Source organism: Heterodontus francisci, chromosome 16, assembly GCF_036365525.1.
Source record: "Heterodontus francisci isolate sHetFra1 chromosome 16, sHetFra1.hap1, whole genome shotgun sequence".
Classification (NCBI taxonomy): Eukaryota; Metazoa; Chordata; class Chondrichthyes; order Heterodontiformes; family Heterodontidae; genus Heterodontus; species Heterodontus francisci.
The window spans coordinates 60,285,047-60,310,854 of record NC_090386.1 but is presented as its reverse complement, the minus strand read 5'-3'; the positions used below and the strand labels follow the sequence as shown (position 1 = coordinate 60,310,854).

The following is a 25,808-nucleotide window of genomic DNA, read 5'->3' as shown; positions in this document are numbered from 1 at the left end:
CTATACTAGTGACAATTTATAATGGCCAATTTACCTATCAACCTGCAAGTCTTTTGGCTTGTGGGAGGAAACCGGAGCACCCAGAGAAAACCCACGCAGACACAGGGAGAACTTGCAAACTCCACACAGGCAGTACCCGGAATCGAACCCGGGTCCCTGAGGCTGCGGTGCTAACCACTGCGCCACTGTGCCGCCCTGTAGCAATAAGAGAATTGATAATCTGAGTGTGGCAAGAAGGGAAGATTGGAGGGAAGCAAAACTGGTAACACGATATAGAAAAGTAGTAAACAAAATTAGAAGACAGATGAAGTGAAGGCGAGCATCAAATAGGATCAGAATGAGGAATAATGTTAAAACGACAAAGTTAAGGGCACTTTATCTGAATACACGCAGCATTCACAATAAGGTAGATGACTTGAAGACACAAATGGAGGTAAACGGATGTGATTTAATTGCCATTACAGAGATGTGGTTACAGGGTGACCAAGACTTGGAACTGGATATTCGTCATTTAGGAAGCATAGGGATAAATGTAAAAGGAGGTGGTGTAGCGCTCTTAAGGGATGAGATCAGTACATTAGTGAGAGAGGATCTTAGCTCAAAGGATCAAGATGTAGAATCCATTTGGGTGGAGCTAAGAAACAGCAGGGGCAGCAGACATTGATGGGAGTTTATAGGCCACCAAACAGTAGTGCTAATGTTGGCCATGGTATGAATCAGGAAATTAGGGCTGCATGTAACATGGGTAATACAATAATAATGGGCGACTAGGGATTGGCCTATTTTAGATTTAGTATTATGTACTGACCACCTCCAGGCGCATATCCATTGTCTCTCGAGATAAGGAGGCCCAAAAGAAGAAAGAATGAGAAAGGGCTAATTAATAACCTTGCTGTAAAGGAGCCTTTGGGAAATAGTGACCATAATGTGATAGAATTTTACATTAAGTTTGAAAGTGATATAGTTCATTCTGAAACAAGGGTCTTAAATCTGAACAAAGGAAACTATGACGGTATAGGGGCAAGTTGGCTATGGTGGATTGGAAAAATACAATAAAAGATCTGACGGTACAGGAAATGGCTAGTATTTAAAGAAGTATTACATGGTCTACAACAAATAGCATTCCTCTCAGACACAAAAACCCAACAGGAAAGATGAACCAACCATGGCTAACAAAAGAAGTTAAAGATTGCATTAGATCAAAGGAAGTAAGTGGCTTATAAGGTTGCCAGAAACAGTGGTAAGCCCAAGGTTGGGAGCAATTTAGAATCCAGCAAAGGATCACCAAGAAACTGATAAAGAAAGGGCAAAGAGAATATGAATGCAAACTAGCGAGAAACGTAAAGGCAGACTGTAAAAGCTTCTTTAGGTATGTGAAAAGGAAAAGATTAGCAAGGACAAATGTGGGTCCATTACAGACGGAGACAGGAGAACTTATAATGAGAATAGGAAATGGCGGTGAAACTAAACAATTACTTTGTGTCTGTCTTCATGGAGGAAGATACAGAAAATCTCCCAGAAATACTCGAGAACCAAGGGACTTGTGAAAATGAGGAACTGAAAGAAATTAGTATTAATAAAGAGGTAGTAGCCAAAATATTAACTGGATTGACGGATGATAAATTCCCTGGACCAGGTGAGCTACATCCCAGAGCATTAAAGGAGGTAGCTACAGAGATAGTAGATGCATTGGTGGTTATCTTTCAAAATTATAAAGATTCTGGAAAAGTTCCTGCAGACGGGAAAGTAGCAAATGTAAACCCACTATTTAAGAAAGGAGGGAGAGAGAAAACGGGGGACTACAGACCTGTTAGTCTGAAGTCAGTAGTAGGGAAAATGTTAGAATCTATTATAAAGGATGTGACAACTAGACACTTAAAAAATAATGATATGATTGGGCAGAGTCAACATGGATTTATGAAAGGGAAATCATGTTTGACAAACCTGTTGGAGTTTTTTGAGGATGTTACTTGTAGCATAGATAAAGGAGAGCCAGTAGATGTGGTGTATTTGGATTTTGGGAAGGCTTTTGATAAGGTCCCATACAGGTTAATAAACAAAATTAGAGCACATGGGATTGGGGGTAATATACTGGTATGGATTGAGAATTGGTTAACAGACAGAAAACAGTTTTGTAGGAATAAACGAGTCATTCTCAGGATGTCAGGCTGTTACTGGTGGGGTAACGCAAGGATCAGTGCTGGGGCCACAGCTGTTCACAATCAATATAAATGATTTGGATGTGGGGACCAAATGTAATATTTCCAAATTTACTGATGACATAAACATAGGTGGAAAAGTGAATTGTGAGGAGGATGCAAGGAGGCTTCAAGCGGATTTTATCAGGCTCAGTGAATAGGCAAGAACATGGCAGATGGAATATAATGTGAATAAGTGTGAAGTTATCCACTTTGGTGAAAAAAGAGAGTATTTCTTAAATGGTGAAAGGTTGGGAAGTGTTGCTGTCCAAAGGGACCCGAGTGTCCTTGTTCATGAGTCACTAAAAGCTAGCATGCAGGTGCAGCAAGCAATTAAGAAGGCAAATGGTATGTTGGCCTTCATCGCAAGGGCAAATGGAGTAAAGATGTCTTGCTGTAATTGTATAGAGCCTTGGTGAGACTGCACCTGGGGTATTGTGTACAGTTTTGATCTCCTCATCTAAGGAAGGATATATTTACCATAGAGGGAGTGCGATGGAGGTTCACCAGACTAATCCCTAGGATGGCGGGATTGTCTTAGGAGGAGCATTTGAGGAAACTGGGCCCGTATTCTCTAGAAATTCAAAGAATAAGAGGTGATCTCATTGAAACTTAGAAAATTCTTACAGGGCTTGACAGGGTGGATGTACATAGGATATTTTCTCTGGCTGGTGAGTCAAGAACCAGGGGACATAATCTCAGAATAAGGGGTAGACCATTTAAGACTGAGATGAGAAGGAATTTCTTCATTCAAAGGGTTGTGAATCTTTGGAATTCTCTACCCCAGAGGGCTGTGGAAGATCAATCATTGAGCATGTACAAGACAGAAATCAATGATATCGTGATACTAATGACATCAAGGGATATGGGGATAGCACGGGAAGTGGCATTGAGGTAGATGATTCGCCGTGATCTAATTGAATGCCGGAGCAGGCTCAACGGGCTGAATGGCCGACTCATGGTCCTATGAATTTAGAACCTTGGTTAGACCACACTTAAGAGAACTGTGCACAGTTCTGGTCTCCATCTAGGATACAGAGAAGATGCAAAACAAAGACTTGCATAGATGAAATCAGAACTGAGAGATTTATAGCCATCAGGAAAGAACTGAATGGCCTGGAGGCTCTTTCTCTAGAAAAGAGAAGGCTGACTTAACAGATGTATTCAAAATGATAAAGTGGTTTGATAGGATAGATATAGATAATGTTTCCATTTATGAGACCAAAACTAGGAGTCATAAATACAAGATACCTATTAATCCGGTAGGAAATTCAGGAGAAACATTTTTACTCAATGGTTAGAATACTGAAACTTGCTACCACATGGTGTAATAGAGGCAAATAGTATAGATATATTTAAGGGGAAGCTGGATAAGTAGACAAGGGAGAAAGGAATAGAAGGTTATGCTGATAAGATGAAGAGGGTGAGAGGATCTGGCACTAAGTCAAGTGAATCTCCAGTCTTCCAGCAACACTATTGGGGTTTTGGAGCTTGAGCAGCAGCTGGAGTTACTGGTGCTTCCGGCAAATTGAGTTTCATGGATAGCATGTTTCTGGATGTGGTAACCCCACAGTTTAAGAGAATCAAGGGGGAGAAGGAATGTGTGACTCCCTAGCAATCAAGGAAGACCTGGCAGGTAGTGCAGGAGTTCCCGAAGTTCACCTCTCGCTCCACCCTGCATTCAGTTCTAAATATTGATGAGCATGATGGTTCCTTTGGGGAGTGAAGGCAGAGACAAGTCCATGGCAAAATGGGTGGGCATTGGTGGTAGGGGATTCAATAGTGAGGGGAACAGACAGGTGCTTCTGCAGCCACAAATGTGCCAGGATGATATATTGCCTCCCTGGTGCCAAAGTCAAGGATATCACTGACTGGCTACAGGACATTCTGAGGGGTGAGGGTGAACAGCCAGAGGTCTGGTTCCTATCAGCACCAATTACATAGGCACAAGAACATAAGAAATAGGAGCAGGAGTAGACCATATGGCCTACTCGAAATTATCATGGCTGATCTTAGGCTTCAACTCCACTTTCCCACCCGCTCGCCATACCCCTTGATTCCCTGAGACCAAATATCTGTCTATCCCAGCCTTAAATGTATTCAATGATGGAGCATTCACAACCCTCTGGGGTAAAGAATTCCAAAGATTCACAACCCTTTGAGTGAAGAAATTCCTCCTCATCTCAGTCCTAAATGACGGCCCCTTGTCCTGAGATGGTGCCCCCGTGTTTTAGTTTCCTCGACCAGCGGAAACAATCTCTCAGTTTTACCCTATCCAGCCCCTTCAGAATCTTGTATGTTTCAATGAGATCACCTCTCATTCTTCTAAACTCCAGAGAATGTCAGCCCAATTTGCTCAGCCTCTCATCATAGGACAAGCCCCTCATCCCAGGTACCAATCTAATTAGCCTTCGTTGTACCGCCTCCGATGCAAGTATTATCCCTTCTTAAATGTGCAGACCAAAACTGCACACAGTACTCCAGATGTGGTCTCACCAAAACCCTGTACAATTGTAGCAAGACTTCCTTATTCCTGTTCTCCAATCACCTTGCAATAAAGGCCAACATGCCATTTGCCTTCCTAATTGCTTGCTGTACCTGCATGCTAACTTTCTGCATTCCTTGTACAAGCACCCTTACAACTTTCATACCTTTTTAAAAAAATTCTCATTTCTATTCCTATGACCAAAGTGAATAACTTCACACTTCCCTACATTATACTCCATCTGCCATCTTGTTGCCACTTACTTAACCTGTCTATATCTCTTTGCAGCCTCCCTGTGTCCTCCTCACAAGCTTACCTTTCCACCTACCTTTGTATCATCAGCAAACTTAAGATACATTACTCTCTGCCTCTTGATCAAAGTCATCAATATAGATTGTAATTAGCTGAGGCCCCAGCACTGATCCTTGTGGCACTCCACTATTTAATGCCTGCCAACTTGAAAATGTCCCGTTTATGCCCACTCTTTGCTTCCTGTCTATTAACCTATCATCTATGCATGCTAATATATTACCCCCAACCCCATGAGCCCTTATCTTGCCTATTAACCTTTTGTGTGGCACCTTATCGAATGCCTTTTGGAAATCCAGGTATACTACGTCTACTGGTTCCCCTTTATCTACGCCACTAGTTATATCCTCAAAAAACTCTAATGAATTTGTTAAACAGGATTTCCCTTTAGTGAAACCATGTTGACTTGTTTTAATGATACTGTACTTTTCTGAGTGCATTGTTAAGACTTCCTTAATAATTGATTCCAGCATTTCCCCAACGACTGATGTTAGGCTAACTGGCCTGTAGTTCCCTGTTTCTCTCTCCCTCTTTTCTTGAAAAGCAGTGTAACATTTGCCAACTTCCAATCTGATGGGACCGTTCCCAAATCTAAGCAATTCTGGAAAATCAGCTAGCGCATCCACTATCTCTGTCGCTATCTCTTTTAGAACCCTAGGGTGTAGGCCATCAGGTCCTGGAGATTTGTCAGATTTTAGTCCCTTAAGTTTCTCCAATACTTTTTCTCTGCTGATATTAATTTCCTCACTCTTTTTAACCCCTAGATTACTGTCTATTTTGGTATGAAACTTGTGTCTTCTACTGTGAAGACAGACACAAAATATTTGTTCAATACCTCTGTCATTTCCTCATTCCCAATGATAATTTTTCCTGTCCCTGCTTCCAAGGGAGCAATGTTTACTTTAGCTACTCTCTTTTTATATACCCATAAAAGCTCTCACAATCTGATTTTTATATTACTGGCTAGTTTACTCCCATTCTATTTTTTCCTTTTCTATCAACTTTTTCATGGCCCTTTGCTCGTTTCTAAAACAATCTCAATCCTCAGACTTGCTACTCCTTTTTGCAACATTGTAAGCCTCTTCTTTTAGTCTAATACTATCCTTAACTTCCTGAGTGAGCAACAGATGGGTCGTTCTTGCAGAGTTTTTGTTTTTCAACAGAATGTATTTTTGTTGAACGTTTTGGCAGAAAGAGGGATGAGGTCCTGCAGACAGAGTCTAGGGAGCTGGAAGAGAGATTGAAAAGCAGGACCTCAAAGGTAGTAATCCTCAGTTTACTCCCTGTGCCACGTGCTACTGAGTACAGAAATAGGAAGATAGAGCTGATGAATATGCAGCTGGAGAGATGTTGGAGGGGGGAGGGCTTTAGATTCTTGAGGCATTAGGACCACTTCTAGGGCAGATGGGACCTGTACAAGCTGGATGGGTTGCACTTCAACAGGGTAGGGACCAATATCCTCATAGGGGGGGTTTGCTAATGTTGGGGAAGGTTTAAACTAGCATGGCAGGGGGATGAAATCAGAGTAGATTTAAGAATGTAAATGCATAAGGTTTACTAGACTAATACCTGGAATGGGCGGGCTGACTTACAAGGAAAGATTAGACAGGCTAGGCTTGTATCCGCTGGAATTTAGAAGTGTAGGAGGTGACTTGATTGAAACATATAAGATCCTGAGGGGTCTTGACAGGGTGGATGTGGAAAGGATGTTTCCCCTTATGGAAGAATCTAGAACTAGGGGTCTGTTTAAAAATAAGGGGTCACCCATTTAAGACAGAGCTGAGCAGAAATTTTTTCTCTCAGGGCCATGTGTCTTTGGAATTCTCTTCCTCAAAAGGCGGTGGAAGCAGAGTCTTTGAATATTTTTACGGCAGAGGTAGATAGATTCTTGATAAGCAAGGGGGTGAAAGGTTATCGGGGAACGGTGGAAATGTGCAGTAATCAGTTCAGCCATGAACTTATTGAATGGCGGAGCAGGCTCGAAAGGCCGAGTGGCCTACTCCTGCTCCTAATTCGTATGTTCGTAGAACAGAGAAAAGTTGGAAATGGAAGGCAGAAAATTCACGTGTTTAGAAGGCAGAGGAATCAAAGACTAAAAAATAGACAACAAGGGAGTTTGGCAGTGCTAAATGGTATACACATCAATGCAAGAAGTCTAGGGAATATGGCAGAAGAGCTGAGAGCACAGATTGACATGTGGGAGTATGATATAGCTATTACTGAGACATGGCTGAAAGGGCAGGAATGGCAGCTCAACATTCCTGGTTACATACAGGATTTTCAGATGAAACATGGAGGTGGATAAAAAAGGAACAGGGTGTCGCAATATTGATTAAAGAAACAATTATAGCTGTGAGGAGGCATGATATGATGGAAGGATCATCAAATGAGGCCATCTAGATTGAAGTGAAGGACAAAAAAAAGGGGCAGTCATACACCACTGGCAGTGTACTATAGATCCCCAAATAGTAGAGGGAGATGTAAGAGAAAATATATAGGAAAATCTCTGAGAAGTGCAAAAATAATAGGGCAATAATCATGGATGATTTCAACTACCCTAATATTAACTGGGATAGAATTAGTGTGAAAAGCACAGAGGGAGCAGAATTCTTAAAATGCAGTCAGGAGAACTTTTTTAGCTAGTACATAGCAAGCCCAACAAGAGGTGGCTCTGCACTTAGTTTTAAGGAATGAAGCTGGGCAAGTGGAAGGGGTATCAGTTGGGGAGCACTTTGGTGGAAGTGATCATAATTCAGTTAGATTTAGGGTAGTTTTGAAAAAGGTCAAAGATAGACCAGGAATAAAAGTTCTTAATTGCAGAAAAGCTAATTTTACTAAGCTGCGATGTGATTTAGCTAAAGTGGACTGGAAACTGCTAACTGAAGATAAATCAGTGCCGGATCAGTGGGAGGCATTCAAGGAAGACATATTGAGGGTTCAGAGCTAGTATGTTCCCTTAAACGAAAAAGGGTGGGAACAACAAATTTAGAGCCACCTGGATGTCAAGATGCTTAAAGAAGAGAATAGAGGAAAAAAAGGGAAACATTATGACAGATACCGAGGGCTGAATACTGCAGAAAACCTAGCGGAGTATATAAAGTGTAGGGGTGAAATTATAAAGGAACTTAGGAAAGCAAAGAGAAGGCATGAAAAAATATTGGCAAGTAAAATCAAGGATAGCACAAAGATTTTTTATAAATACATAAAGAACAAGAGAATAACCAAAGAAAGAGTAGGGACCATAAGGGTAACCTGTGTGTGGAGGTGGAAGACTTAATGAAATCTTTGTGTCTGTTTTCACAAAAGAGAGGGATGATACAGATATTGCAATCAAGGAGCAGGAGTGTGAAATATTAGATGAAATTAACATAGTGAGAGAGGAAATATTAAGGGATTTAATTAACATCTTTGCAAGTAGATAAATCCCTAGGCTTAGGTGAAATGTATCTTAGGCTGTTGTTTAAAAAAAGGAGAAAGGGATAGATTGAGTACTTATAAGCCAATCAGCCTAACCTCGGTAATGGGAAAATTATTGGAAAAAATTCTGAGGGACTGGATAAATTTTTATTTAGAAAGACACAGATTAATCAAAGACGCATGGATTTGTTAAGGGAAGGTAGTGTCTGACTAACATGATTGATTTTTTTGAGGAGGTAACAAGGAGGGTCGATGAGGGTAACGCATTTGATGTAGTCCATATGGATTTTAGCAAAGCTTTTGATAAGATCCCACAAGACAGACTGGTCATGAAAGTAAAAGACCATGGGATCCGAGGCAAAGTGGCAAGGCGAATCCAAAATTGGCTCAGAGGCAGGAAGCAAAGGGTAATAGTCATTGGGTCCTTTTAGAGTCATAGAGTTTTGCAGCACAGAAACAGGCCCTTCAGCCCATTGTGTCTGTGCTGGCCATCCAGCAACCAACAATTCTAATCCCATATTCCTGCACTTGGTCCGTAGCCTTCTATGTTATAGTGTTTCAAGTGCTCATCTGAATACTTCTTAAATGTTGTGAGGGTTCCTACCTCCATCACCTCTTCAGGCAGTGCGTTCCAGATTCCAACCACCCGCTGGGTGAAAAAATATTTCCTCAAATGCCCCCTAAACCTCCTACCCCTTACCCTAAATCTATTCCCCCGGTTCTTGACCCCTCCGCAAAGGGAAAACGTTTCTTCCTGTCTAATCTATCAATGCCCCTCATAATCCTGTACACCTCAATCATGTCTGCCCTCAACCTTCCCTGCTCCAAGGAAAACAACCCTAGCCTTTTCAGTCTCTCTTCGTAGCTGAAATGCTCCAGCCCAGGCAACATCCTGGTAAATCTCTTCTGCACCCTCTCCAGTGCAATCACATCCTTCCTATAGTGTGGTGACCAGAACTGTACACAGTACTCCAGCTGTAGCCTAACTAGCGTTTTATACAGCTCCATCAAAACCTCCCTGCTCTTATATTCTATGCCTTGACTAATAAAGGCACCTTATCTACCTGTGCTGCTGCCTTCAGTGATCTTTGGACAAGTACACCAAGGTCCCTCTGACCTTCTGTACTTCCTAGGGTCCTACCATCCATTGTATATTCCCTTGCCAAGTTAGTCCTCCCAAAATGCATCACCTCACACTTTTCAGGATAAAATTCCATTTTCCACTTCTCCGCCCATCTTACCAGCCCATCTATATCTCCTTGTAATCTAAAGATTTCCTTCTCACTATTTACACCACCACCAATTTGCGGGTCATCTGCGAACTTACTGATCATACCTCCTATATTCACGTCTAAATGGGGTGGCGCAGTGGCTAGCATTGCCGCCTCACAGCTTCAGCGACTCGGGTTCGATTCTGGGTACTGCTTGTGTGGAGTTTGCAAGTTCTCCCTGTGACCGCGTGGGTTTTCACCGGTTTCCTCCCACAGTCAAAGAATTGCAGGTTGATAGGTAAATTGGCCATTATAAATTGCCCCTAGTATACGTAGGTGGTAGGGCAATTGAGGGAAGGTGGGGATGTGAGAGGGTAATGGGATTAATGTAGGATTAGTATAAATGGGTGGTTGATGGTCGGCACGGACTCGGTGGGCCGAAGGGCCTGTTTCAGTGCTGTATCTCTAAATAAAACAATAAATAAAAAATAAATAAATCATTAATGTACACTATAAACAGCAATGTCCCAGCACCAATCCCTGTGGTACACTAGTCACAGGCTTCCAATCGCAAAAACAGCCCTTGACCATTACCCTCTGCCTCCTGCCACTAAGCCAATTTTGGATCCCATGGGCTCTTACCTTCTTAACCAATCTCCCATGCGGGACCTTATCAAAAGCCTAACTGAAATCCATGTATACTACATCTACTGCTTTACCCTCATCTACACATCTAGTCACCTCCTCAAAAAATTCAATCAAGTTAGTTAGACACGATCTCCCCCTGACAAAGCCATGCTGACTATCCCTGATTAATCCTGTCCCTCAGAATTTTTACCAACCACTGATGTTAGACTCACCAGCCTGCAATTACCTGGTTTATCCCTGCTACCCTTCTTGAATAATGGTACCACATTCGCAGTCCTCTGGTACCTCTCCTGTGGCTAGAGAGGATTTGAAAATTTGTGTCAAAGCCCCTGCTATCTCCTCCCTTGCCTCACATAACAGCCTGGGATACATCTCATCTGGGCCTGAGGATCTATCCACTTTTAAGCCTGCTAAAACAGTTAATACGTACTCCCTTTCAATGCTAATATGTTCAAGTATATCACAATCCCCCTCCCTGATCTCTACACCTACATTGTCCTTCTCCATAGTGAATACCAATGAAATGTAATCATTTAAAACCTCACCTCTGTCCTCCGACTCCACACAAAGATTGCCATGTTGGTCCCTAATGGACCCTACTCTTACCCTGATTATTCTCTTACCCTTAATATACTTATAAAACGCCTTAGGATTTTCCTTTATCTTGCCAGCCAGTGTTTTTTCATGTCCCCTCTTCGCTCTCCTAATTACTTTTTTAAGTGCCACCCTACACTTTCTGTACCCCTCTAATGCCTCCGCTGTTTTCAGCGCTTGGGATCTGCCGTAAGCCTCCTTTTTTTCCTAATCCAATCCTCTATATCCCTTGACATCCAGGGTTCCCTGGGCCTGTTGGTCCTACCCTTCACCTCAACAGGTACATGTTGGCTCTGAACTTTCACAATTTTGTGATGGAAGGCTGTTCTAGGTCCCTTGCTTTCTGTGATATATATCAATATTTGGACTTGAATGTAGCGAGTATGATTAAGAAGTTTGCAGATGATAGAAAAATTGGCCATGTGGTTGATTAATGATGAAGAAAGTTGTAGACTGCAGGAAGCTATCAATGGACTAGTCAGGTATGCCAATGCTGGTAAATGGAGTTCAAAACAGAGAACTGTGAAATAATGCATTTGGGGAAGGCTAACAAGGCAAGGGAATACACAATAAATGGAAGGATACTGAGAAGTATAGAGGAACAGAGGGATCTTGGAGTGCATGTCCACAGATCCCTGAAGGTGGCTGGACAGATAGATAAAGTGGTCAAGAAGCATGTGGGATACTTGACTTTATTCGCTGAGGCATAGAATTTAAGAGCTGAGAGGTTATGCTGGAACTGATAAAACACTAGTTTGGTCACGCCTGGAGTACTGCATGCAGTTCTGGTCACTGCACTGTAGGAAAGATGTGATTGCACTAGGGAGGGTCCAGAAGAGATTTACAAGGATGTTGTCTGGACTGGAGAATTTTAGTTATGCAAAAAGATTGGATAGCCTAGGGTTGTTTTCTTTGTAACACAGGAGGCTGAGGGGAGACCTATTTGAAGCATATAAAATTGTGAGAGGTCTACATACAGTGGATAGAAAGGCCCTATTCCCTTTGGTTGAGGGGTCCATGACCAGGGGGCATGGATTTAGGGTAAGAAGTAGGTAATTTAGAGGGGATTTGAGGAGAACCTTTTTTACCCAGAGGGTGGTAGGGATCTGGAACTCACTGCCTGAAAGGGTGTGAGAGGCGGAAACCCTGATAACATTTAAAACGTACTTGGGTATGCACCTGAAGTGCCATGATCTACAAGGCTACAGACCAAGAGCCGGAAAGTGGGATTAGGCTGGAAGGCTCCTTGTTGGTCGGCGCAGATACGATGGGCTGAATGACCTCCTTCCAAGCTATAAATATCTGTGACTTCTATGATGTCATTAACAGTCAATCACATTGAAGTATTCTCACAGTCATTCAGTTCTCATCCATTCAGTGATTTCTAATCAATTGCAGACTGGGGGGGGCATAGAACTATGCACGCTATGGAGAAGCATAGAATCACTGAAAGCAGCTTCTGCATTTCCACGTTTAACTGCATGTGTGTGGACTCCAGAAGTTGCTGTCAGTTTCAGAGGAGCAATGATGGTGAAATCTGACAGTTTCACTGTCATTACTACCACAAAATCCAGGCCATTGTAATTCTAGAGCTTAGTTCTTATAATTTAAATGGTACAATAATTTACTTCAGAAAAGCTGATGTTAACTTTGTTAAAATGTTCCGAACACGTGAAGTTACTATAGAATGAAGTGGATGAATAGGGTAGAGAAAGAATTGAAAAAGATAAATCATGTTAATGTTAACAGCAGTAAGTTTGATATCACACTTAAAGAACTGAATAAATGTCAACACAGCTTAATATTTTAAAATATATAAAGCGTAGAATAGGTACGATAATTTGAATTGTATGAATGAGTAATTTGATTGTTGCAAATAATACAGGGTAGTAACTGAGAAAACTAGAAATCCTCTAATCTGTTTGGAAGTAGAGTGATCATCCGGTACCAGTGATAAGCAGCAAATCTTCTTTGCTTTTATTATAGCCACTTTGATTCTGCTGAAATTGGTAGTCTTTCTAAAGGTAAGCATATGGATATCCCCAATTACATCATCGGAGGCCGATCTGCTTGGGGTTGGGATCCTTTTCACCTACATTATTATGAGTCAACATTATCAAAACTAATACTTCAAATAAAAATGTATCAGATGAGTCAGATTGGGATGGAAAAGGAATGGGTAAGTCTCCCACTCCATTTTAACTGCCCTATCTGGTTTTCGCCAGGTGGGGGGGGGGGGGGGAGATGATGTGAGCGCATTAAAATAGGGGCCTATGGTTCATTTTCTTATTAAGATTTTGTTGTAGCTGTTCCCAACAGTGCCTGATACAAACTTTACAATATGTCCAATTGTCAGTGTGATAAAGACTAAGGTTTGTACAGCCTTACACAAGTCAGATATTAGGCCTAAATGCTGTAACAAAAATTGTGAATTTTTGATTAGCTGTTTGTGTTAAATGATGAGCTCTTAGCTAAAAAAAAACTGTTTACCATGGCTAATGCTGGAACAGTGATACCAATTGCAAAAGTGGAATAAGTTGTAAAATTTCAAAACACAATGATGATTCTAAAACAGTCAACTTAAGAATGGGGACAAAGACAGCCACTGATGAATCCTGATCATTGGCTGATGCACCCCTTTGTCATGAGAATGATTTTTTTTGGTAGTGGTTTGGTTAAGAGTCAACCACATTGCTGTGGGTCTGGAGCCACATGTAGGCCAGACCAGGTAAGGACAGCAGATTTCCTTCCCTAAAGGACATTAGTGAACCGTATGGGTTTTTACAACAATCGACAATGGTTTCATGGTAACCATTTGACTAGATTTTAATTCCAGATTTATTAATTGAATTCAAATTTTATCATCTGCCGTAGTGGGACCTGAACCCATGTCCCCAGAGCATTAGCCTAGGCCTCTGAATTACTAGCCCAGTGACATTACCACTACACCAGCACCTCTCCCCCTTTATGAAAGATCATGTGACAAATCTCAGAATGGCAAAATGCCGAACAACTGGATGTTGGTGATATTTACACTAAAACAGTCTAAGATTATAATTGAATGCGAGGTGATGGTGCCATAAAGCACAGAGCAAACTTTTGGAGAGCACCCATGTCACACACACCTTTGGGCTAAAAGACTGGGCTGAAGATTTTTCCCATAGCTCTGCACCAATGTCATGTTATAGTCAACCACTGGGATTTATGCAAGAATGCTAATTTCTAGAGAAAGGCCTTATTTTCACATAATGACATAGGTAAGATTGCAGACTGACTGAGATACAAATTTGTCTTGGGCAGTAGTGTGAAATGGATGGTACTGTAACGGTTGTCTGTTATACACCTCTCTTGATATTCAGTTGTATTGCAGTCAATGAAATTGAATATCAGGCAGGTAGTATAGCGAGCAGCTGATACGCTATCATCCATTTTACCGCAATGCACTTTCCCCACTTTTGTTTTTGGTATGGTGAACCCTCATCCTAGCCCTGTTTGGCACAGCATATTGCAGTTCCAATGCCCTGAGCTATCCTTGTATGTAGGATAGAAAACTCCAAACTTCTGAAAGCATTTAACAACTGTATGTTGCAGCAGATTTATTTTGATCATTAAATTAGTACTAAATTTTCTAAAATACTGCTTTGTATTCTTTCTTGTTGCACATTAATAACATCTTTATTTCTAGTGTTTCAATCTGTTAATTTAAACCAGAAATTGCAAGTCTTAGAAATAATTTAAAATGCAACATGCCAATGTACAATAAACGGCAGAAAGTGAGAAAGAATGTGCATTTACTGGCACCTTTAATGACCTCAGAACGTTCCAAAGCATTTTACAAGCAAAGAAGTATGTTTTGAGGTGTAATCATTGTTGTAATGAAGAAACACAGCAGCCAATTTGCTCACAGCAAGTTCCCATAAGCAGCAAGAAGATAATGGCTAGATAATCTTTTAGTGATGTTGGGTGAGGGTTAGATTTTGGCCAGAACAACAGGAGAACTCTCTTTCTCGTCTTCAAATATGTATCATATGTAACATGGGATCTTTATTATCCACTTGAGGGGGCAGGTAGGGCCTTAGTTTAAAGCTTCATCTGAAAAACTGCATTTCCAAAGTGCAGCACTCCCTCAATAATGAAGTGTCAACCTAGATTATGTACTCAGATCTCTGGAGTGGGACTTAAACCCACAGTCTTCCAACTCAGAGGCAAGAGTACTACCACTGATTGAAGGTTGACTCCTGAGTGTGGTTAGCATACTAAGGAATGTTCCCAAACAAAACTAAGTGCTGGCATGGTCTCTGGAGTTCCAAAACATGGAAGCTGCATACCTGTGATTTGATTACTGCATTGGTAGTTTTTAAATTTATGTTTGTTTATTTGCTGGCTGCCTGTCTTGATTTTGTATAACCAGCAACTTTGGTGCAGAATAATTCAAAACAGTGTCAAGTTCTGAAACTGAATGTAACTATACATTAGGGATGATATTAACAACTATTTCATGGATAATAAAATAGTATTTGGTACTTCCCCAATGCCAACAATGAAGCGTAAAACTAAACAACATCTGCAAAGAGTACTTTCACCACTGAAAGGCCCTAATTTAGTTGATACATTATTCATTGCCGTTTTCAGTTGCAATTGTGAATTTTCAGAATGCAGATTTTTAACACTTTAGTGAAATGAAAATGAAGGTGTAATCGTGTATGGGAGTTAGATTGGCTTAGGTAATCCAAAATCATTTTTATCCATAACCAGATGCTGATTTCAACATGTTTTACTGTATATATAATCACTTATGGATTAACCTGTTGCAATGTTTTCAATCTTGTTAAAATATATTAAAATATAATTTCTATCAAAGATATTCATTGCATGTACTGCAGTGTAATATTGCAGCTAAGAGTTGATGCAGTGTGGGTTGCTTTGTTACTATGGAAACTAGCCAACTCCTCTGGCAGCATCACTGTTTAGTGCACACAGTACACAAGATGTTAAGTTGTTTTATAAGTTGGAACATTTTATTAATTTAGATACATTGCATTTCACAATAATCTGATACACAAGTGGACAAATGCTTATGTTTTTATAACTAAAAATATACAATGGAGATAATTTTTTTTAATTGCTTCAATTAAAAATATTTACAGAAATTCAGTTAATGTGCATTCAAGTGAAATGATTCTATAGCTTTGTGATAATTTCAATGGAAGAAATAGAAACCTTTCCATCAATCAGTTTAACCATGATCTAATGCTAAATATTTTAATTCTGATTGAGCTGTTTCAAGATTTTCTAAAGCTCCTATTTGTTATTTCCCCAATCCTAGCTATAAAATGTAAAACTGAATTGTGGACAAAAACTCATCTGATACATATTTATTTGAAGTATTAGTTTTGACAATGTTGACTCATAATAATTTGATCAAAGAAAATTAAATTCAGCTAGTTACATGAGAATTTATTTCAGTTTGAGTCCAGTCACTTTCCAGATTGGAATCATTCTAACAACTGATGACAGTTGTTCAATAATTGATGGCTGTACTTCAACCTAAAGGCTGCATAAACAACTTTCAAAATATCAAGGATAATTTTACCAAACCAATCTTGTTCTAAATAAAGGAATCAACTGTAACAACAACCCAATTAGAGGTAAAGTATTCTCCCATTATCAATATCTAGTTATGGATGAAAATTCCACTTTGGAATAAAGTTCAGGTTACTGAAAAAATGTAATTTGCATTTCATAGATTATGTTTAAACACTGTACAGTTTACATATACAAAGTCTAGGAGATCAGGTTAAAAGGAAGTTGAGATGCAAGAGGAAACACCTACGGTTATAAACAGTAGACTGCAGATTTGGCAGAAAGTCGGCCCACTGTAGCTGCAGTAGAACTCCTATTAGGGTAATAATTATACTGATTGGGCCAAGAAAAACAGTGAAAAATCTAAGATTCGACTGGTTGCGATTTACAGGAGCTACTGAATTGTTTCTCCTCTTCTAAGATCATACCATTGAATAACCTTTTAGATAGGGTTTGAGAATGTGTATCTTTTTCCAAGTAGGAAACAGTCAGGCAATCCCTGCAACCTGGAGGTGGGGAGAGGAGATCCTTCTGGGATTGCAGTATTGGAGAGTGGCCAATGTAGTACCCATTTTTAACAAGGGAGATAGAGCTAGTCTGGGTAATTATAGGCCACTTGCTTTAACATCGGTGATTGCATATAGTCTGCATGAACTATATAAAGGCTTTTGATAAGGTACCATATGGGAGATTACTGGAGAAGTTTAAGGGGTATGTATGGTATAGATGGGAGGATAGCAAACTGGATTAAAAACAAATAAGTAGACAAGTAGTTATGGGATGTTTTTCAGTTGGAAGTGAGTAGTCATATCCCTCAAGGTTCAGTTCTGGGCCACTTCTGTTCACAATGTATATCAATGATTTGGATATAGGCCGAGAGAGAGTTGAAATTTGCAGATGATACCAAAATAGGAGGTATAGTTAATTCTTTAGAAGACCAAAGGAATATTTATAAAATGGGCTAAAAAGTGGCAGATGGCATTCAATGTCAGTAAGTGTGATCCAATGTATTGTGATAAAATAAGTAGCAGTAATTATAATTTAAATGGAAGTAGGTTTGGTGCTGTGGATGAGCAGAGAGATTTTGAGATGCAGTTCACAGAACATTAAAAGCAGTGTCTCAGGTTAATAAGCATTTTTTTTTTAAAAGGCAAGTGAAATTCTAGGTTCCATCATGAGATAGGGAATGTTAAAGCGAAGAGGTAATGATAAGTCTATATAAAACTTTAATAAGAGTTAGAGTTCGGTGTGCAGTATAATTATGAGGATAATTAACTACAAGGAAGGACCTGAAAAATTGGGTCATTTTTCATTAGAACAACACACATATGGTGTGATATCTGTTTCAATTAATGAAAGGATAAGATAGGGTAGATAGGAACAGATTGTTTTCAGTAGTTGAGGAGTCAAGAATGAGGGCCTATGCAAACAAGATTAAATGTAAGATGTAGAACAGAGCACAAGAGAAACTTCTGTACATTGAGAGTTATGAAGCTGTGGAATTCACTTTTAGGGTTAGTGGCTGAGGCAAAAATTTTGTGAACGTTCAAGGTTAGATTGGAAAGGTGTATGAAGAAAAAAAGGTTGAAGGGACATCAGAACAAGATGGGTAAATGTGATTAGAACAATTTGCTGAGGTTAAATGCTGGTGAACGGGTTGGGCCGAATGGCTTATTTTCATGTTGTAACTATATGTATATATAGTTGCTAGGAGAAATATGGAAAACAAAAAATCTCTCTAAAATGGATACTTTTTCTTAATCAGCCAGGTGTCTGGCATTCCTCATCACCATGTTTCAGAATATCCAAATTAAGTTAATGAGAAATCTACACCTACTGATAGGGTTACTATTTTCCCAAAATGTGTACACATGCTCTCTTTTGTAAGGACATATCTCACTTGCTTAAGTCCATACATGTTAGGTACAAATTTACAAAGTCAAGAAGGGCTTAGTGTGTGCAGGGGTACTGTTGATGTTTAACCAGTTATAACTGCAGTTTACTGGAGCTATTTCCCTCTACTTGTCAAGCTAGCGCTACCCTACCATTCATGCAGAGCTATCTGAAGCCAGGTGGGAAGAATTTCAGCTCCTAGTAAAAGTCCTACCCGTCCTGGATCCTCTTAGGGGGCAGACTGCTTGGTCAGTTATTAGCAGTGACCTGGATGGAGTACTGTGGGCCTGTCTGGGTCAGGTATTGAATTACCAAGTCTGAACATACATCACCAAGCTTGATTTCCTGGAACCATCTAGATCCCAAGGAGACCCTGATTAGCTCCCCCACAAAGATAATATGCTTTTGAAAAACTCTTCTAAATAATGAGAGAAACATAGTCTTTTCTGGCCCACGATTGTATACACTAGCACATAGAGTCATAGATTAGTGACAGGAATTATTTCCCCTTTAACGACTGATTCCTATTTCCTCAACAAAGTCTAAACGTTGTTAGAGAAAATCATGACATGTTTTCCAGTTTGGTTTCTGGCAACTTTTGTTTTTTGACAATGCGCTGATGTGTACACGTGAGCTGAGTAAACTAACAAATCCTTTCTTCACACTAACTTATTGAGCATGTTAATTGTAAAATAAAAAAAAAACTCTTCAGTTTACATTCAATTCTGTACTCGTGGTACATGTTGATACAGTTACCATGACAACCGGAAAATCACAAATAACGTTGACAAGAGGCCAGGAAACAATTCAAAAAAAAATCTGATCCCCCCCAAAAACACATGATTTAAAAAATTAGATTTCAAATTAGGAAAAGAGGACGAATGTGAATGTTGTCGTATTACAATTGCCTCTTTTGATGTAAAATGACATGTTTGATGAGCCGGGAGGGATTTGCTTGAATTAAATTATTATTAATAATAAGGCCGGGAGGATCTTACCTCCATCCGCGTAGTTCTCGGTGCCGTAGCCGTCCTGGAGCCCGTTATTCCAGGTGCCCTCGTACCTGGCCCCGCTCGCCTGGCTCTGCCTGACTCCGTACCTGCCTTTGAAGCCGTGAGTCCACTCGCCTTTGTAAACCCAGCGCCCCTTGGTCTCCAAGCCCAGGCCGTGCCTTTTGCCCTGAGACCAGTAACCCTGGTAAGTGTTGCCGCTGGGCCAGGTGTAGACGCCGACCACCTCAAAGCCGTAGTTCCAGGAGCCCGAGTACTCGCCCTGGCCCTTGGGTCCGGTGCAGATGCCGTGGCCGTGCGCTTTTCCGCCCTCCCAGCCTCCGCAATACGCCCCTCCATCGTCGAAATCAAACCGTCCTCCACTCATGCATGAAACGGATGCCGCCCGGGACAAAAGAATCAGCGAGAGGGATTTGAATCTGAATGAATGAGTCTATAACGGAGGAGGGCGGCGGTGGGGGCGGGGGGGGGGGGGGGGATACAAGGCGCTCCCTGCAGCAGAGAGCCGAGTGAGCGGCGTCTCTCCCCGGCGAGCAAGCGCACGTCAGTGGGGAAAGCAGAGGCGACAGCAGCAGTGAGCCAGTCCCGCTCTCCCTCTCCGCACACAGCCGGAATGTTATAACATACCTAACAAGGCTATCAGATCCCACTCGGCTCCAAAAATAAAACCCAATCAACAATCTCCGCAAACGCCTTTTTTTAAAACATTACCCGCATCTTTAAGGGGCGGGTGTCTGGACTAATATTTCAAACAGTGAGCACACAATGTAATAAACCAAAGTCTATTTACTTAAAAAATACGTAGTGCTATTACAAGCATAGCCTCACATTTTACGCGTCTGCATAATTCGGGAGCCAGGATTGATCATGTTTTTTTAATGTAAATTGCCACCACTCTATTATCAGTTTTGATCATTAAATGTAATTTTTTTTCTTAGCTCACAATAATGCTATCAGAACACAACATTGCAGTTTTGTCTTTCAATTGGGCGCCCAGAAACGTAACGATAATTAAACGCCCCAGGTCTGCACTGACAGCTCTCTTTCCAAAGCTTTCCTGTAAATTTCCCAGTGTGTCACTGAAATCCTTTTGTTTTTGTTGGACTTGTAATGAAATAACCTTTGCTCTTTTGAAGAGGTTGTAGAAACAATGTTTTTTTTTGCTAAATCTGTTATTTGGATAGTTGTTTCAAATGTTTAGGGATGTAAACAAATATCCTGAGTTCTGGGTGGGAGGACCCTGCAATTCCTGTCACCGCAAGGCGACGAAATGTCCTAAGTGCGATTTACTAAAGCTTCAGACACGGTGATAGACTCACGCTCGCCCCAGTCAGAGTACAATAGTCATCAGCCATATAAGCTATATTGTTCTACTCACACTACATCCACCATGTGTTATACCTTTCAGGTTTTTTTTACATTAAATATACATTTTTCATTTTCAAGATCACTTACTGCATTTAAAACGTAAATTTTGCTGCAATTACCATTTTTGCTTCATTCCTTAATTGGTCTGTCTGGTGGTGCAGCAGTGAGTGAGTTAGTTATGTATTGGAACTGAAGTTTCCGCGAGCAATATACTAATATTTTCCTACATGTGGGCCTCTTGTGTATTAAAAGACAGATGCCTAGTTATATACGTAAGCGGCAAGGTTGTTAAGGAGTTTACATTGATGATGTTTTTTCTTCTCCTTCGGTGTTCGTATTGATTACGGATTTGTTATTTTCAGGGCGAGGAACAAGCACAAATCTGGAAACCCGTTTTTGCAGCTTGCCATGCAGAGAGCCCTCTCTCGCGAAAGGAGAAAATTACATCCGAATTTCTAAAATCCAGCAGCAAAGCTGGTGTAATAATGTGCCACCGTTGCATTTTCCTTATGATCAGTGATCATAAAGTGTTAGTTATTCTTCAAGAAATAGAAATGTTTGTATCAAAACATAAGTACTTAAAAGGCTACACACTAAAAATTGGATTGCACAGCGCCCGTTTTACTCGTGTAAAACAGGCGTCTACGGGTCCATTATGGCAGGTGGTCTGTGCACACTCATTCCACACCAGAGGTGTGCCACCCTCCCTATTGGTACTGCAGGCATCCAGCATGTATGCCCAAAACTGGCCTCGGGTTCATTGCATGACAATATTTACCATGCTTCATCATCTCCAAACAACTGCTGAGAAATCTACATTAGTAGAATTTCAGCTTGACTTGTATGGAGAAGGATCGACCCCACTTACCCAAATCCAGAGAGTTTAGGTGCAGGATAGGAACCCTTCAGTCTTCACAGGGGTAATGCTGGAGTTTAGCCAGCTAACATAGACGTGCCCCTCCAGAATGCTTACTGTTCATGTTAAACATGGATGATTAGCATTTGTGGGGGTGCTGGCTCCAAAAGCACAAGATGTAACTAACACAATTAATATGAGCTGTCATTTCTTCATGACGTTCATAAGGGTCTGTGGCAGTGACTAATTATGAGCATTTTTTTAATACAATTTATTTTAGGACCAAAGCCTAGAAATTACCATTGGTGATTTTAGCAGCAAATACTTAATACATTTCTGTGGCATTATAGGGTCAGCATTTTTTTTAAGTATTTACTTGTTTAATAATTTAGTGCAAGAAATTCAAAATGAGGATTCATCTGGAATTAAATCAAATTATATTGGAAAATACTATACCAGTAAAGTGCCACTAATAGTATGTCTCACCTGGGAGAACTTTATGGTGGAAAACCTGTTCACAATCAAATCAGTCTACTAGCAAAATGAAGGTAAAAGGTAACTTCTCATGTAGTGAAATGGGTTAAATCATTATCATCTTGCAAAGGGAGGTTTCGTAAATAGCTATGACAAATATGACACACAATGACATGTGCAAGCGAAGCAGTGTGATTTCAGTGATGCAAGAATATTTTGCAATACACCACCACAATATCAGGCTGCATATTTGGGTAACAAAGAAAGCTTTACAAGCTAACCTGTGAGGTGCTGGTACCCTTTTAATTTCCTTTTCTCTCCTTCCTCATGAAAAATAATTCAACCTTGCTAACCTTTCCACTCTTATCTATATTTTAAAGGAGTCTTAATATTGAGTTTTATCATAAAATTTTCTGCTTTCTCAGTCAAGAATATGTAGCTAGAAATGAATGTTATAAATCAACAACTTGAATCTGGAAAAGAACTAAAAATAATTTTTTTTAAAGTGTCAAATGTAATGATTTATAATATTCTGGTAATAATTTCTTTCTGGCAAAAGCCATAATAACATTTGTGCAACTATTTATACTGTAGCACAGAGTGTAAATGGATAGATAGCTAAATCTCAATGTGCATAGTGTGCATGTGTGTGAAAACAAGTTAGAAAATTATTTGTGGCCGATTTTTCCCTACTTGTGAAAATCATGCATAAAAGTGTCAATCCCACCTGAATGTTAATATTTTAATAGCACTCAGACCTCTTGAATCAACTTATTTTCATCATTATTCATAGGCCCACGTGTGTATCAGAGCAAGTGGGAGTACATTAGTGAGGGGAGTGGAAAATTGCATATTTGTGAAATTTAAAGCGATAGAGAAAATTGAAGAGATTGTCCCAAGAGTGGGGGGGGCATTATGAATTGTGAATTCCTTTAGAATAGCTCAGAAGGCATCTGAATTCATTAGGAGTATTTACCAAGTCACACCAACAGAGGATTCAGAAGCTATAGCCAAAAATGAAGGGAAGGGAGGCCTTGTGCAAGCTTGAGGCTGCAGCTGACTGATTTTGATACATTTTAGCGATAGGTGTCCTAATGGCAGATGTTACAGCTTAGCAGTTGGCATTCTGCTGGTCCAGAATATGTGAAAGGACTTTGCCACAGCTGTTGTCAGGTAAGTTTGACAATGCCTGCAAATATGGTTGGTGGCATTTTGCTCGGTGTGGCCAGTCAGGCTTTGCTGGCTGATGTTCACCCTGGCATGTCTTCATTCGTGCAGTAAAACATAATATGTTGTGATTAGGGTGCTTCTGAAGAACCTTCCAGCTTAACAGTTAGTCAGGCCTGCTTATGCATCTATCATCATTGAGTCTGCTGTCACAACTTAGCTTGAGAATTGGAGTCTGCACACACACTAGTCAGATGCCAAACTGAGGTCCTGTCAGCTCTATCTGCAGATATGGCAGTATGAATACCAATGAAGGGCACAGAGCATCACTCATACAGGCCATCTGACATCCTTTCGGTGATTCTTTTCTTCCCAGCACTTTTAATAGTAGATTTCCCACTGATGTCTTAACTGTGCAAATAAAAACAATTGTCCCAAGGTTTGTGAAAATCTAAGTGGTGGGAGAACAAAATAAATTTTAAAAAAGGACACAAATGCTCTCAAAACTGACAAAAGAATATTTCCTTTGGTTATTGAAGTCCATTTGGCTCCAGCACTTAGCAGCCCTAGATACCCACCTATAATGGCAGTTGATGTAAAGCAACATCGACCTGTTATTAAACAAACAAAAAGATGTGGGGGTGGGGAGGGTGTTAGAACTGTGCTACTATATCATTTAAACATGGTAAGAAAGCTCCTACCTGTTTCAAACAGGAGTTTCCTTCCTCTGGCCTCCGTCCACCAGAAATACACATGATGCATGAACAGAGCAGAAACCAGGTATTTTGGCTCTCTCTTCCAATTATCTGTCCCTAAACTCCGACACCCAGGATGTTAATAGGAAAATTCGTCCCATTCATGTTGTAACATATGTGCTATATACACCATGACACAAGATTCAAACGGCCCTTAAATGTACTAGCAGCTGAATGAGTTTTCAACAAAGATTTGACACAATACAGTGCAGTTATGCAGATACACAGTCTTCTGTAAAGTTGATTTAAAAGGAAAACACAAGTGAGCCACTGAAAGCTCGGGTGATGCGAGGTGAATGTAGTGCCTTTATTAAGTTGGAAAAGTAGTACAATGACTCAAAAAGATAAATTTAGAGACTCTGAATGGGATAATGAACAGGAAATTTTTCACTCAACCCATCAACTATGGCTATTGCTAGAAATACTGGGGTAAATTTTCATCTTTAGTAATTTTGCAGAGCTTTATATGCCAAGAATGCATATTATGAATTCATACACTTACACAGCACAATTTTCTGTCCATTAATTTTTTTCACATCCCAAAGATCTAATTGGTTCATAAGTGAAGTTCCTATGATTCCTTAAGTATGACTGACAGGATTTTAGAGCAATCAGGCAATAATATTTAGAGCACTATGTTCAGTTCTGGGCACCACATCTCTGGGATGTTATACAGGGGATGTAGCACAGATTCACCAGAATGATACCTGGGCTAAATTATGTGGACTGATTGCATAGATTAGGCTTGTATTCCCTTGGGTATAGAAGATTAAGAGGGGATATAATTGAAGTGTGTAATATAATTAAAGGGGTTGATGAGGTAGATAGAAATAAACTATTTCCTCTGATAGTGAAGTCTAGAAGAAGGGGGCATAACTTTAAAATTAGACCTAAGGTGTTCAGGGGTAATGTCAGAAAGCATTTCTTCACACGAGTAGTGGAAATCTGGAACACTCTCCCAACTCACTGTTGAGGCTAGGTCAGTTAAAAACTTCAATAATGAAATTGATAAATTTTGGTTAGGCAAGGGTATTAAGGGATATGGAACCAAGGTGGGTAAATGGAATTAAGATACAGATCAGCCATGATCTGATTGAATGACAGAATGGGCTTAAGGGGTTGAATGGTCTACTCCCATTCCTACGTTCTTATGTTCCATATTGTAACTGGCCCATCCAGCATAGGTGAGTTGGCCAGCAAAAAAAACAGCCATCATTAATGTTACAAGGTTCTTGGGTCTTTGATTATCTCCCTAGCCTCTGCTTGTTAGTACTGACTCAGAAAATATGTAATATTTGTGCTGCCTGATCATTATAATCATACAGTCATGCAACCAGGGCTACCTGTGCTATTCACCTATCTGGGGGGTTGGGGGTGATGGTGAATGTGGAGGGGCAGACATTGGGCATCTCTGATGCCACCTAAAGGCAGCCAACACCTTTTAAAGGAGAGGCACACTCTGGGCTGAATTTAATAAGCCCGCCACCGGGAGTAGCGGCGGGCCTGGTAAAGGACGCCGTTCCTGTTTAGCAGCCGCCCCACCACGATCATGCGGTGGGAAGCAATTTTGCATAGAGGAGGCACAGGTACCCCCCAATCACAAGTGGGGGTGGGCGGCGAGTCATTGATTACAACCTCAGATGACTCCGGAGCAGGTTCTGGTGCCATATTTAAAGGCCTGTCAGCCCTGCATTCACTCCTGCCTTGAATACATTTACAGTTTTGTGCAGCCTAAAATTCTGCCTGACTGGTTCCTGAAACCCCCACCCCCAAAGAGGGAAGAAGACAATGTCTGAGAAAAGACCCATGGTTCAGTGATGTGTCTCTCTGCAGATTCTCC

At 40.5% G+C, this 25,808-nt stretch overlaps 1 protein-coding gene across 6 annotated transcripts in view; it reads right to left on the bottom strand.

Annotated features, from left to right (window-relative positions):
* jph2 (junctophilin 2) overlaps positions 1–20,074 on the bottom strand; it is a 135,553-nt gene extending 115,479 nt beyond the window's left edge. For all 6 annotated transcript variants that reach the window (XR_010976562.1, XR_010976563.1, XM_068048249.1 and 3 more), the window contains exon 1: positions 19,337–20,074. Coding sequence is in view for 4 of the 6 variants with exons in the window: in XM_068048249.1 (XP_067904350.1) it covers positions 19,337–19,715 (379 nt within the window). In the remaining 2 variants the exon portion in view is untranslated. The remainder of the gene's footprint in view (positions 1–19,336) is intronic.
* Positions 20,075–25,808: the final 5,734 nt, after the last annotated feature.